This window comes from Orycteropus afer, unplaced genomic scaffold, assembly GCF_000298275.1.
Source record: "Orycteropus afer afer isolate SDZICR_OR568_19922 unplaced genomic scaffold, OryAfe1.0 scaffold00419, whole genome shotgun sequence".
Lineage (NCBI taxonomy): Eukaryota > Metazoa > Chordata > Mammalia > Tubulidentata > Orycteropodidae > Orycteropus > Orycteropus afer.
This window is the reverse complement of record NW_006922006.1, coordinates 1,995,896-2,010,829: the sequence shown is the minus strand read 5'-3', so window position 1 is coordinate 2,010,829 and position 14,934 is coordinate 1,995,896. Positions and strand designations below refer to the sequence as shown.

Below are 14,934 nucleotides of genomic sequence, written 5' to 3'. Positions count from 1 at the left end.
CACAGGCCATCACAAGGCATGGGGACCGTCCCTGAGTGCAGGGAGGGCGGCCTGGATGGAAGTCTTCCTCCTCCTCCTCCATGTCAGGCCAGACAGCATCCTGCCCTGGGGTGGTCCCTGTGAGCTGAGGGACCCACCAGCTCTCTGCAGTCTGGATTCACCTGCCTGTTTCCATCCTCCCTGCAGCCTGGAAGAGGGTCGGGTGTAGGGCCTCCTGAGTCCTCCAGAGCTAGCCCACCCCTGGATCCCACCTGTCCGGCTCCAGGAAGGAACCTTAGCCCGGGAACCCGACCTCACCTCAGTGACTTCTCAGACCTTCTTCTTCTTCAGCTTCAGGGCTTGCAGCCAGTTAGGTGACGATCCTTCTGACCTAGAAGACAGAAGGCAAAGGACAGAAGGCAAATTTTAGAGAAGCTGAACAAAACAAGGCATGGTAGGGGCAGAAACCTGCCCTCTGAACCAACTTAATGCAGTTCAACTTGGCCCTGTTTCGGTGCCCTAAGTAAGAGGCAAAGTGGGCAAATCCTACCTTCATTGTCAACGGTGCAGTAAGGACCAGGGTGAATCCAATCCCCAAAATGCAGTCCTCACTGTCCCACTTCCCCATCCTCAGTGCCAGCCACCCACACGGTACTCCCTTCTCTGACCCCAGCCACCTAGAGCTGGGTCAGAGATGCTCAGTTAGAAGGAACTTTCTTTCAGACTGGGAAACAGGCAGCTGCTAGCCGCCCCTGAGGGTTCATTAGAAATGACTCGCGGAATTCACAGAGTGTATTAAACTGCTAGAGATTTATTATACAAATGAAGAGAGTTTCCACATGCTGATGCGGGACATTCTACCCTCTCTCACACATACTCACCAACCAGGAAGCTCATCTGAGCCTCAGGGTTCAGGGCTCTTATCTTATAAGCCTCCCCACGATTATATCATGCCCCAAGCCTTTGTCAACAAAGAGCTCCCAGCTGTTCCCTCCTGGTAGACTTAGTCCTCACTCAGTAGCCTCAGGTGCTGGTCCATCAGAAAAGAACCAAGAACAAAGGCCAAACTGTTTTGTGCAGGTGATTCCACAGCTTGCATGGGGTTAAGACAATGAGGTCAATGCCCAGAGCTTAGGTCACCTACCCTGAGGATTTCTCTGGTTTGGGAGGTAATGAGAGGGGCTTTCCAAGCCCGGGGACCTTGCAGGACTTGGAGCGCTGAACCGCAGACTCCTTCTGAGTCGACTTGCTCTCCACCTGCTCCCCCTCCTCAGCTGAGCGGTTCCGGGGGCGCAGTTTAGCCTGTGAGGCAAGACCAGATCCAGAGAGATGTGAGCCAGGACAAGCAGGTGCATATTCAGAGGGTTAGGCTTTCTCCCAAGAGCACGCAGCCCCCCAGAACCAGGCACACACCCCTCTGCAGTCCCTTCACCTGATGGATGGGGAATCACTTAAAGACAAAGTGTGTACCTGGTCCAGCCGAGCGTCCCCTAAGAGCTAAGCCATGCCTTGCAGCAGATCTTCAAGAAAGATACTGCAGAACTGAATTCTGACCAACTGGGCTCAACAAAGCCAGCGATGACCTTTCACCATGTGTCTTTGCTTGTTCTCTTCCCTCTGGAATACCTCCCTACCCTCCTTTAAAAATTTAAAAAAAAAAAAAAAGGCACCAAGTCCATTCTAACTCATACCAAAGCAAAAGCATGTGTGTCAGAATAAAACTGTGCTGCACAGGGTTGTTGGGGTTTTTTTGTCATTGTTAACTTGTATGTCGTTGTTGTTGAGAATATTAGCAAAACACACACTCATTTAACAGTTTCTACCTGTACAATTCAGTAACACTGATTACTTTCTTCCAGTTGTACAACCATGCTCCCCTCCTTTTCTGAGCTGTTCCGCCCTCGTTAACATTAACTCACTGCCCCCTGAGGTTCCTATCGAAATCTCCAGTTGCTGTTGTCAATCTGATCCCATACAGTTTGTCTGTCTGTTTGTTTTCAAACACAACTAAGCTTTATTGAAGCAAAAGTTCACTCTCAAAGAACAAGAGAGGGCTGCTTCTCAGGAGTGAGAAGGGCCTCGATCACACATATAGTTCTTAGAGAGCATTATGCTCAGGGCAGACCTTTGTTACTAGTTAAGCTAAATTACTGCTCGGTTTTAAGATGATTTCAAGAGGTATTTTTGGTTTAAGGTTTAAAGATTATCTCAGGGCAATGGTTTCAGGGGTTCATCCAAACTCCATGGCTCCAGAAAGTCTAGGGTCCAGTGATTTGAAATTCTGTTTTTTCTCCCTTTTGATCAGGCTGCTTCTATGGAATCTTGGGAGAAAACGTTTAGTAATGGTAGCTGGGCACCATCCAGTTCTTCTGGTCTTGTGGCAAAGGAGGCAGTTGTTCACGGAGGCAATCAGACAGACAGACATTCTGTATCTTTCTCCTATTCCTGACTCTCTTTCTTCCTCTCTGGCTCCAGGTGAATAGAGCCCAATTGCCATGCCTTGGATGTTTTTAAGCCTGGATGCTTGTAAGCTTTTAAGACCCCAGGCACTATGCAACAAACTAGGAAGTGGAAAAGGAGCACTAAACTCATTATTAGGTCAATTAACTAGGATGTCCCATGAAGCCATGACCCTAAGCCTGCAAACCAAGGAACCAAACCTCAAGAGGTGTTCGACTGCACTTCAGCACCCTCAGCTGCTATTCTTTCCTTCTCTTATGTCATTGCTGTAAATGTATCTATCACACAACTTTTGCCAATTCAACTTTTTACAGGCGTACAACTTATTGACAGCAATTACAGTAACTGGTTGTGCAACTCCACCCTTAATGAAATTTATCCATCACCGTTAATCTCCCTCTCTACTGCCCCTGGTAGCCACTAATAAACTTTGGTCTCTACACATTTGCCCTTTCTTGTTTTTTTCCAATATAACTGAAATCATAAAATATTTGTCATTTTGTGATTGGCTTATTTCAGCATAATGTCTTGAAGCTCCATCTATACTATTGCACATACCAAGCCTTCATTTCTCCCACTGGCTGAGTAGTATTCCATTATATGTGTGTACCACATTTTGTTTATTCATCATCTGTTGATGGGCACTTAGGTTGTTTCTACTTTAGGCTACTGTAAAGGTGCTACAATGAACATCGGTGTACAAGTCTCTTTTTGAGACTCTGCTTTCAAGTCTTCTGGAAGTGGAATTGCTGGGTCATGGGGCAGTCCTGTTTGTAGTTTTTTGAGGCACCACCACACTGTTTTCCACAATGGGTGTATCACTTTGCATTCCTACCAGCAATGGATAAGGGTTCCAATTTCCCCACATCCTCACCAACATCTGTTATTTTGTTTAGTCTTTATCTTAGTCATAAAAGGTAAATGGAGTGAAATGGTAATGTCACTGTCCACAGGGTTTTTAATGGCTGATTCTTCAGAAGTAGACTGCCAGGACTTTCTTCCAAGGCAGCCCCAGGTGGACTTGAACCTCCAGCCGTTCAGTTACAGGCAAGCGTTCAACCATTTGTGCAAACTCCTATGCATGCCTCACAGCCAGGATCAGATGCTTACCTGAGGCTTTCCTCACGTACCCTCCTATGCCCCACCACCCCACTGTCATGAAATAAGCTCTCTTTCCAAACAGGCCCTTATCCATACCTCTCCAGCAACTCCCTTCACCAGAATTCATTATGGACACAGCCTGTACCCCCATTTCCCTGCACGGTTTAGGGAGCAAAAGCATGCACACAGCACAGGGCCCAAAGGGCACAAAGAAGTCTTTTGAGGGCCCTCACTGGAGCCCAGTGAGAGGAGGAACGCGGAGAGGTGGACCAGGGACACACAGGTGGACGGACAAAAGGAAAGCTGGATGCAAGGTGACCAGCTGGCCAGGGGGCTGGATGTGTTTGCTGAATGATCAGAGGGTACCTTTAGGGCAGATGGGCTCAGGGCAGGGAAGAGGTTGACTTTCAGCCCCTTGGTGCCCAAGGACATCCGTGTCCGGCGGCTCTGAGGCTCCTCCACCACCTCCTCATCAGATGATGGCACCCGGGAAGCTCGTGGCTCTGCAAGGGCCCAGGGAGGGGGCTCAGCACAGGGAGCAAAAGAGACCCCACAGACTTCCCCAACCCTGCACACCCTGGACCTGGTGCCCCCAGCTGATACCAAAAGGAAACAAACTAGTTGCTGTCAAGTTAGTTCCAACTCACGGCAACCCTGCGTCTTGCAGAGTAGAACTGCTCCGTAGGGTTTTCATGGCTGTGCCCTTTCAGAAGTAGATTGCGAAGGGTTTCTTCCAACGGGCCTCTGGGCGGTTTGAACCATCAACCTTTCAGTTAGCAGCCAAGTGCTTAACGGTTTGCACCACCCAGGGGAACACCTCGACATGGACACAGACATCATCAAACCATACACGGGCCCTACCTGTAGAGTCCTGGAACAGGCGCGCGTCTGAGTTCGCTGCATCTGACAGACCCAGCGTGCCGCCAGGCCGGATGGCCGGGGCCCGGTGCCCACGCTTGCGCCCCAGGTTGGCACGGCTCCGATACATGGCACTGTCAAGAATCTCGGTGTCCTGCTCAAGACAACAAACAGTACCACCCCTGCCATTGCTGTTCCTTGGTCCCACGCAATCCCACAGGAGTCCTTAACAGTAGCTGGCCATGAGCTAGCTGATCCCTCCTGACGTCGGGATCTTCCTATTCACACAATGCACCCACAGCCCACTCTCGGCCACCCTCTTCATAGCAAAGGGGTGGCTCTAGGAACCAGGTTATGGGGTCTATCCCCCACATCCCCCACAACAGCCCACCCACTACCCTGGGCTGGCCCTCCACTGACCTCCATGAAGGAGAAGTCCTGACTCAAAGAGCTGAGGGGAGGACCCTGGGGTGGCCGTCGAGGAGTCCGGGCCAGCCCCTGCTCGCCCTGCTGGGCCCCCGGGGTGCCCCAGCTGCCGTCCACCTCCTCTGTACGGCTGGCTTCACCATCAGGCTGGGGCCTCCAGGAGGGCAGAGGGTCCCTGCCAGGCTCCACCAGCTCCCCTTGATCAGCAACAGCTATGGCTCCTCCCTCCTGTAACAGGCACCCAAGGCCCAAGCCCCCTGACTCCCTGCGGGCCGACGCCTTGGCACTGTGGGCGGCCAGCATCTGCTCCAGCAGGCCCTGTGAGCCAGAGGGTGGGGTGCGGGCAGGGCACCCATCGGGGCTGCAAAGGGACAGACAGGAAACATTGTCAACAGTGAGCCTGGTGGCTATCCTCAAGCCCAATTCACTGGACCTGTCTTCCCCACCTCCCAACCTCTCCTGTTTCTCCTTGTGATGCTTTTCCCAGACTCCCTCGGGAAGGGCGTGGTCAGAGCCCTGAACACCACAGCAGTCAGGGGAACCAGCCTGGTGGGTTCAAATCTCAGGTCTGCCACGTACTAACGGAGACCCTGGGTGAGTTCCTTCACCCCTCAGAGCCTTGGTTTCCTCTAACTTTAGAGTCACTGCAGAGACAAAATGAGCATCTCAAGCACTTGGCCCAGTGCCTGGCACTCAGTGTGTGCCCTGCAAACAACAGCTCTTAGCACAGCTGAAGTCCCCAGGCAGTGCAATGCACTCAGCCGCTAACAGGAAGGTTAGAGTGTGGAGTCTACCAAAGGTGCCTCAGAAGAAAGACCTGGTGATCGACACTTCAAACATCAGCCACTGAAAACCCCACAGAGCGCAGCTCTACTCTGACACACATGGGGTCACCATGCGTCTGAGTCAACTTGACAGCCGCTGATAATGGTTCTATCATTACTGCTGCTATCAACGTGTTCCCTCCCAGAGGACGTGTTCGGGTGGTCCCTTCCCTTGGGATGAGTCAGGTCTTGGCCCACCAAGCTCTCCCCAGCCCCAGTCTCAGAACTACCAGTGAGTCCCAGAACACATCAGGCTCTTGCACACTGCTGTGTCTCTGAACAGCTCCCCACTGTGCCTTAACTTCCTCTTCCTGCAGTTCAAGCCCTCTTTTCTGAAGCCGTCCCGTTCCCCTCGCCTGCCTCCACGGCCGCTCTCCTCAGCTCTACATGCCATGGGTGCCAACCTCACCAGCCCCTGCCCCGAGTCCTGCACTTCTTTGTTCAGTCCTGTCCTACTGCTCTCTGTGGGCTCCTCAAGGGCAAGAATGCCCACTGCACCCGGCCAGCAAATGTTTGCTGAATGTCAGGCTGCGTCACTTTGGGCCCCGACGCAGTTCACGGTGCTTCAGATTGCCGTACCCTCAAAACACATGATAAAAAGAAAGAAGATTGAGGTTCTCAAGGATTTCGTCTTACTTGGGTCCACCAGCAGTGTCCATGGAACCAGCAATCAAGAAATCAAACAACATACTGCACTGGATTAAATCTGCTGCAAAAGACCTTTTAAAGTGCTAAAAAGCAAAGACGTCATTCTTAGGACAAAGATGCCCCCCCGAACCAAGCCATGGCATTTTCAATTGCCTCATATGCATGTGAAAGCTGGACAGCGAATCAGAAAGTGATAGAGAATTGATGCATTTGAATTACAGTGTTGGAGAAGAACATGGAATGTACCACAGACTGCGAGAAGAATGAACGAATCTGTCTCAGAAGTACAAACCGAATGCTCCTTCGAAGCGAGGATGACGAGACCTCATCTCATGTATTTTGGACACGCTATTGGGGGGCCAGTCCCTAGAGTAGGACATGACGCTTGAAGTAGAAAGCCAGCAAAGGAAAAGCTCCTCAATGACATGGACTGACACAGTGGCTGCAACAATGGGCTCCAGCACAGCAATGACTGTGGGGTGGCTGAGGACCGGGCAGTGTGTCACTGTGAGGTATACTGGGGTTTCTTTGAGTCAGGACCAAACAGACCGCACCTAACAACAAAACCCAACACAAACCACGCACAACGCACTGCACACTCTCCAACTCATATACCTCCTACTCCAAGCGTGTGTGTAATCTGGCTGCCACTGCCTAAAATACACACTCACTGCACACTGCCTACAATATACACACTCACTGCACACCTCACACAGGGAGTGCGTGTGCTGTCCAGTTGTCACTCTCTACAATATACACATACGTGCACACATTCACTGTATAATTCACATAGGGAGCACATGTGCTACCCATTTGTCTCTCCCTACAATACACATACACACACTCACTGCACACCTTATCAATGACACACACACACTCACTGCACAGCTCACACAGGGATCATGTGTGCTGTCTGGCTTTCTGTCACACCCTCTGAACATAACTAGTGCCCCCACACCTGCAAACCCAGCACAAAGCCACACCCTGCCACACTGCCTCACCCCCGCCCTCAACACAGCAGACTGGGCCAGGGAAAGGGCTGTGGGGCAGCGCCCGGAAGTCAGGCCAACTCTGGCACCAGAGAGAGGAGCGGGAGGCAGGTGAGTCAATATCAAGCCGGAAGAGGAGGACGGAGGGATAGAACGCGAATCAGTCTGTCCTTCCACAAGCTGCTGACAGATGGAAACTGAAGCAGAGTGGGGAGGGGAGGAGGTGGCGGTGGCGCAGCAGAAGGACACAGGCAGTGGAATTGGGAACAGTCCTGGACGGGAGCCAAAGGCAGCTCACCCTCACAGCCAGCTTGAAAACAGGGAGGCTCAAGAGAGAAGGGGTGATGATGGCACCCCACCCAGCCAAGGGGCCCCGCCCAGAGCCTCTCCCCGGGGTGGGGCCGAGGGGAGGCCAGGCAGGCCCTGAGAGCAAAAGGGATGTGAAACTCCCAATGGGGAGATGGAAAGACTCCCTCCCCAGACGTGGCCCCAAGCCAAGAGGGCAGAGGTCTGGGGGTAGCCATGCAGAGGAGAGAGAGGGGAGAGCCCCACAGAATGCAGGGCACATCGTCCTGCCTATCTAAACCCCACTGCCCCAGCACTTCATCTCGAGGGAGCCTCCCCGCCCCTCGGATGCCCAGAACACCCACAGCCTGAGCCCCGCCCCAGCACGAAAGCAGGAGGTGGAGTGGTTAGGAACCTGGGTATCGAGGCTGGCCACTCTGGTCCAGATCTGGGCTCCGTCACTCACTAGGCCTGTGGCTTTGGCAAAGATATGGACCCACCCTAAGCTTCAGCTCCTTCATCTCTAAAATGGGGATAAAAACAAAAGGACCTGTACTTTGAGGTACAAACAGTCAAGTGCATTCAGCTGCTAACCAAAAGGGCAGAATCCACCCAGAGGCCCCTGGGAAGAAAGAACTGGCAAAGAACTTGCAGAAATCAGCCCTTGAAAACCCTGTGGAGCACAGTTCCACCTGACACACGTGGGGGCTCTGTAATCAACTCCACAGCAACCGGTTATACTTTGCTGGGTGTGCTGACAGAAATGTGTGCAGCATGCAGTTAGTGCTTGGTGGATGTTAACAGATAATTAGGGTGATCGGCACCATCATGGATTCCTGCCTTGAAAGCCCGTTTCAGCTCATGTCGTCTGAGCCCCTCCACCTGTCTACACTGAGCCTGAGGTCCCCGCTCCAGCCGCAAACACCATGATGGAGGCAGCAGCAGGGCTGCAAAAAAATTGGCTTTCTAGGGTGCAAGGCTGCCGGGCCCAGGGATAAGGGAGGGTTCAGGGCTAGAGCTGGAAGGGTGTGACCCCAGAGAGATAGGGGGCACCCCAGGAGAGGGCCACAAGGCTGGGGCCCAAGGGAACATGACAGAACCCACAATCACAAGCTTGGGACCTTGCACAAGACACAGCTGCTGGTGGGCCTCAGTTTCCGATCCCTGCAAGCGGGAGCTGGAGTCAGTGATCACTGGGGCTCTTCTTGGATTCTCTAAAGACCACGAAACGGCTCAGAGGCTCCTGCACCCCCAGAAGGAAGGGCAAGAGGAGACCAGGAGGCCAGAGAGAAGATGGTGGGCCAACTCTAGGGAAACCCAGGAGTGCCGCTCCAGAGGACGAGGTAGCCCCAGACACAGATTAAGGGGGGCCTTCACTCTCTCTACTTCTCCCCACGCCCCCCCACAATGCTAGTCTTGTCACAGCTGTGCCAGAGAGCAGTCCAGTCAATGACTGTCCTCAAGGGTACCTCTGTCCAACAAAGGGACAGTGACAGAAATGTCCCCAAGGGCCTCACTTTAGGAACACCTCACACCCCAACTTGCAAAACAGATACAGCTGCAGCTTTCAGTGGTTACTGCCTGCCATGCGGGCTTCCATCCTTTACCTTGTAGTAAACACACCCTGACAACCACCCCATGAAACAGGGACGTACTATGATCACTCCCAGCTTACAGACAAGGAATTGGAGGCACTGAGCAGTAGCCCGTTCAAGGTCACAGAGCTGGTGACAGAATCAGGATCCAAACCTGAAAGCCAGGCTACTCCGAGCGATCCTCAGGGACGTCTCGGGACAGAAGGGACCTCGGAACATTCCCTTCCAAAAGGAACTTTGCACAGTACAGGTGCCCTAAGCCCTGCTCGGAAGACGAGCTGCTCGCATTCTGCTCAAGTTAGGTTTGGGAGACAGTGAGCGCAGAAAAGTAAACAGGTTTCTTGATTGCTGTGCTTCTCGCCATCTTTAATGTGCTCATACATACACGCTCATACATGTTCACACACATACCGACGTCTCCTTCATGGCCACAGAGCGTGAACATTTTCCAAACTCACCCATGGACAGGCAATCTTTAGGGCTCATTCTGGGCAAAGCCTGCCCTACAGCATGCAACTCACACCTGCCTTTCCAAGTAACCATACCCTTTCTCTGGGGAAGATACTTTTTTTTTCATTCATTGCATGAAATGAGGCTCACCTGTATGCTTGCACAGGGGCGCCCCAAACTCAGATCACACCCACACTGGCCAGATCATCTTAACAGAGCAGGAAAGGCAGTTTCCACGTTTCGTGGCAACCAAGCTCAGACAGCTGAGTGCAGAGGGCTCCCAGCGTCATGCCGTACCCTCCTCTTCCTGCAACCCAAGCCAGCTACCATCCAGCTGACTCCAATTCATGGCAACCACACGCATCAAGGCAGAACTGTGCTTCTTGTATGTTTCAGATCACCAGGACTTTCTTCCAAGGTGCCTCCAGTTGGACTCGAACCTCCAACCTCTCGGTTAGCAGCCGAATGTCTTAAAAACTTGTACCACCCAGGGACCCAGTCGGTCATAATGCCACCCCGCCCTACCAGCCGTCTCCTGGCAGCCTCCTCCATCTTAAACAAAGGGAAAGCTATTATCGCGTCTCGATCTCCTCTGGCTTGAATCGTATGCTGTAGGGCAGTTCTCGCAATCCCAGGGCAAAAGGGGAGGCTGTGGGTCCCTCTCCTTAGCATGAGAGCAGGACACCTATCTGTAGGTTTGACAGTGGTACTGCTGACTCTGGGGCCTTCAGCGGGTCACACCAGCTCTACCTGTGAACTGCAGCAGGTGACAACCCCTCTCCTGCTTCACAGAGCAGCTGTGAAGGTGAGACAGGAGGCTGAGCTCCGCAGGGCAGAGTTCTCGGCGTCCTAGGCAGAGAAATCAGGAGCAGGCCCTGGACCCCACGTGCTCCCTCAACAGAAATTTTAAAGCCAGACCACTGAGCTCCCTGCATCTAAACATTAGAAAGCGAGCCTCAGAGAGGGCCCGCAGCTGGTCCAGGACCCTGTGAGCACCCGTCCCGTGCACGCACCCCTCCCTGCGGCCTTCAGTCTCCTGGATTTCTCCCCACACTCCTCCATGTCCCCCCAAACAGCATGCTCCCCCGTCCTCAACTCCCCTGGGCATCCTCCTGGCCCCTCCACCGCAAAGCCTGTCCTGCCCACCTGCCCCCTCACTCCTCCTCAACTTCAAACGCCTCTGCCGAGCCCCTCCAACATACCCATGATTCTAGAACCTTCCTGGTCCCTCTCACCCTCCTCCCACTACCACCAGCTCCTCCCATTTAGAACACAGCCCCCAGCCAACACCTCCCTTCCTTTCCCACAGGCCTCGTGAGAAGCTCTGCTAGTCAGGAAAGAGAACAAAACCCAAACTCAATGGATGGAAATGTGAACGAAATAGATGCAATGCCTTTTTAGCACCTTTTCCGGGTGCGAAATCACCTCTGTTGATTTTAGAACATAAAAATCCATGAGAGAGACTGTGGCTGGCTCATAAAGCTAGTTTGTTCCTTTTGAAAGTTCTCTCTCTTTCAGCAACTCTGTGCATGAAGGCCAAGGTCATGAGGCTAAGAGCCAGGTCCCAAAGCCTCTGAGGTTGCGCTGAAACCACTGATCTTTGGAGCCTCGTGGCAGAGCAAAGCAACAACGCAACACACTGCCGTGGAGTCGGATCCAACTGATAGGGACCCCTCCTTGGGTTTCCGAGGCGGTATCACTAGGGAAGCAGATTGCCCAACCTTCCTTCCGAGGAATGCCTGGTGGGTTTGAACTGCCAGCCTTCATGGCAGAGCAGCCAAGCACCAAGTTTCTAACCTCCGTGAGAATCAACATCCATGTCGCCATTCTTGACCCTCAGCGTTGCTAAGCCACTGTCAGTCCTGACTCATAGCGACCCCACGTGTGCAGAGTAGAACTGCTCTGTAGGATTTTCAAAGCTGTGACCTTTTGGAAGCAGACAGCCAGGACTGACTTCCAAGGTTCCTCTGGGTGGTTCCAGACTGCCAACTTTTGGCTAATAGTTGAGCACTGAACCATTTGTGACATCCAAAGGCTCCTCAACCTGTAATGCACCAGGCCAAGAAAACATGGAGTTCTCCTTTCTACACCCATGGAAGTATCCATGTCTCCTGGCCCCGGAGCACCTACGACCTCCAGGATGAAAGGAACACAGAAGAGCAGCTGTGCACAATAGGGCCCGCCAGAAACCATCCCAGAGGTGACATAAACCATTTCCCCCTGCACGGTCTCAACACAAAGTCTCCAAAAGCCTAAAGAGTGGGTAACAAGACAGCAACACCTCAAACATGACATTCATCATTCAAAGAAGGATCATCTGTGTGTACCATACTTCGATTTAAAAAACCTAACGTTGAAAACCTGCAGTCCACAATGTCTCCATTTTCTAAACCCAGTGGTCCTTGGAAAACCTGTTTCACCCCCCTTAGAAGAGCTCCAGTTCTTCAGCCAGCCGTCACACCTCCCCTCCCTCACCAGAATGGGGCCCCCCTACCTGGCTCCAAAGCCAGAGACATCTCCCATCTCCATCCGGGGGTCTTCAGGGCGCATATCTGAGGAAAGCGAGGAGTCTTCTTCGCCCGGGGTCTCTGGTCCACTTGTCTCGCCAACTCCCATTTCCCTGGTCTCTGAGGGGTGTCTGGCCTCCAGGTCTGGGGATAAGTCCCCACTGCTCCTAAGGTGTAGCTCTGGGCACTGGTCGACCTCTCCCACCCCATGCTCCCTGACTTCGCTCAGGCCCCCAGACAACTCCACATGCCGCAGTCCCAAGTCCTGGGTCCAGTCCATCTGCCCTACTCCACACCCTCGCAGCTCAGGGGACCCTCCTGACTCCAGGTCACAGGACACCTCCAAATTCCTTAGGCCCAGATTGTTGCTCCAGTCCATCTGGCCCACACCAAGCTCTCGGGACTCGCTGGGACTACAACCTGTCCCTGGGGCCATGTTTCTCAGCCCAAGGTCAGGCGTCCAATCTGCCTGTCCCACACCCCGCTCTCGTGACTTAAGAAACTCTCCGGCTTCCTCACCTGACCAGTCAGTCTGTCCCACACCACTCTCCCTAGCCTGAGTGTGACCTTCCCCCTCCCCAATTCCTGCCAAATCTCTGCTCTTCACCCTGACTTCAGAAGTCCAGTCCTCCTCCCTGACTTGGATCCCCCTGGACTCCTCAGACCCCCCAGTCTCCAAACAGCTAGCCAGGTCCATGTCCCTCAAGCCCAGGTTGTCTGCCCAGCCTCTCTGTCCCACGGCATTCTCCCTGGATTCCCTTGAGCCCCCTGCACCCAAACAGCTGGACACTTCCAGGTTCCTGAGGCCTAGCTGGTCAGTCCAGTCCACAGGCGTGGCTGTAGTCTTTCCGGGAGATACAAAGTGGCCACCTCCCACCTTGCCGGAAGGGCTCAGGCCAGCACTGCTAGCTCTGTCGTTGCCTATGATGCCGAACCGGTAGCTCCTCTCGGTGCCCTCGATGCAGAAATCGTCGTTCCAGTCTGGCCGCCCAGGACTGAACGTCATCTCCGGCTGGGGGGCGAGCCCAAGGCTGAACTCGGTGGCCCAGCCTCGCCTCCCCGTCTCCCTATCCTCCAGGTCAGCATCGTCAGGGCTCTGGCCCCCCGCCTGCTGTCTGTGCTGCAACCCTCCGACTTCCTGGGTGGCATCACTGCCTTGCTCTCTCTGCCCAAGTGCCCCATCCTGGGGCTGGGGGATGCTGGGGCTGAACAGACCCCCTGGCTCCCTCTCTTCCGGCTGGCTTGCATTCCTGCTGGCCTCACCAAGGCTGTCTCCGCCACTCGGAACCTTCTTCTCAAATTCCTCATCTTGCTGCTGGGCTTCCTCGGGGCTGAACCCCACACTCAGGGCTCTCGTGCCGAAGCCTCTGTCCTGGGAGCCAAGAGGGTTGGAGTCGCTGCCACTGCTGTAGTCACTCACCCAGGTGCTCTGCCCAAAGCCCTGGCCCTGCTGCTCCTCATCCCGGCTGCCGAAGGTACCGAGGGTAGACTCTCTCTTCTCAAACTCCCGGTGGTGCTCACCCACATCCTGGCTGCCCAGCGGGTCCTTCTGCCCCGATTCCTGGCCCTGCTCATTTGAATCCCGGCTGGCGTACGTGCCCAGAGATTCTCTCTTCCCAAATTCCCAGTGCCGAAGACTTGCATCCTGACTGCTGTAAGCACCCAGCGAGTCTCTCTTCCCAAATTCCTGATCTTGGCTAGTGTAAGTGCCCCGGGAGTCCCGCTTCCTGAACTCCCAGTCCTGTGCAGCAGCCTCTGGGCTCTGCGGAGCGCCAGGTGGGGTCGGCTTCCCAATGACCCGGTCCTGGGTGGCAAGCCTCCCTGGGGCAGACGCCTCTCTCCTGTCTCCACCGCCAGCCTCCATCTCTTCTTGGCCAATGCCACACCGGCTGGCCCACTCCTTGGCACTTCCTTCCCCCTCTCCTTGCCCATACTTGCTAGTCCAGTCGCTCTCCCCAAGGCCTGGGTCTCTGGGGCTCATGGCCCCAAGGCCATAGTCCTGGGAAGCATCTTGGGACCAGCTGGCAGGGCTGAAACTGCTGGGCTGCGGGTCTGCTGCAATCCCAAATTCACTCTGCAGATCTTTCTGGGCCCAGCCCAGGAGTCCCTGGGAATCAGAAAAAAAACAGAGACAAAGAAATAACGCTCAGAGTCAACCCAGAATGAGAGACTGCGCTGCCAGGTGCCCCAGGGCCCCACTTCTCTATATGACCTTGAACCCATTACTTAACAGTCTGAGCCTCAGGGTCATGTTCCAACGAGGAAAGTCCTACTGCTGGTGCAGGAAGATTAATCAGAGCATCTGAACTAAGAACTTAGCATAGTGCCCCCGGCACACAGGGCATCTATGGATGGTCCTATTGTCATGTGTGGACAACACTTGGCCAAGGACTAGAACAAATCTTGCCAGAGTCGTCGTCACGTGGGGTGGGACAGAAGGGGCACTTCGAATTAGCAGAGATCAACACTCAAAGTCTTTCACCAACTTCTTTTCTAAGGCTTGAGCCCAACACAATCCAAACTTTCCAGCCTCCCCTAAATTCCCAGACCCTCCCTCCTTAAAGGGAATGCCACCCCCACAACTTTACTGCTACAGGAAGATCTCTCACCTCTGCCCAGGGGAGGCTCAGCCTCCGGGGCAGGGAGAAGTCCTGGCCAGAGCTCCTGACACCCCCACCCCACTCGCCCTGACTCACCCCAACAGGCGGGTGTGCCCCGGGCTCAGGGCCACGGAGCCTGCCGGCCTCGTCCCGTAGCGCCGCGTTGGCCAGCAGCCGCTCCAGGACAGTCATGCTGGCCTCCCCGTCCCCTC

The 14,934-nt window shown here is 54.0% G+C and overlaps 1 protein-coding gene across 1 annotated transcript in view; it reads right to left on the bottom strand.

Annotated features, from left to right (window-relative positions):
• Positions 1 to 309: 309 nt before the first annotated feature.
• Positions 310 to 14,934, bottom strand: part of TNKS1BP1 (tankyrase 1 binding protein 1) — a 27,141-nt gene continuing 12,516 nt past the window's right edge. The window contains exons 5-10 of the mRNA XM_007953872.2: positions 12,110 to 14,229; positions 4,819 to 5,185; positions 4,402 to 4,552; positions 3,907 to 4,043; positions 1,124 to 1,281; positions 310 to 370 (exon numbers count right to left, since the gene is read on the bottom strand). Coding sequence (XP_007952063.1) covers positions 310 to 370; positions 1,124 to 1,281; positions 3,907 to 4,043; positions 4,402 to 4,552; positions 4,819 to 5,185; positions 12,110 to 14,229 — 2,994 coding nt within the window. The remainder of the gene's footprint in view (positions 371 to 1,123; positions 1,282 to 3,906; positions 4,044 to 4,401; positions 4,553 to 4,818; positions 5,186 to 12,109; positions 14,230 to 14,934) is intronic.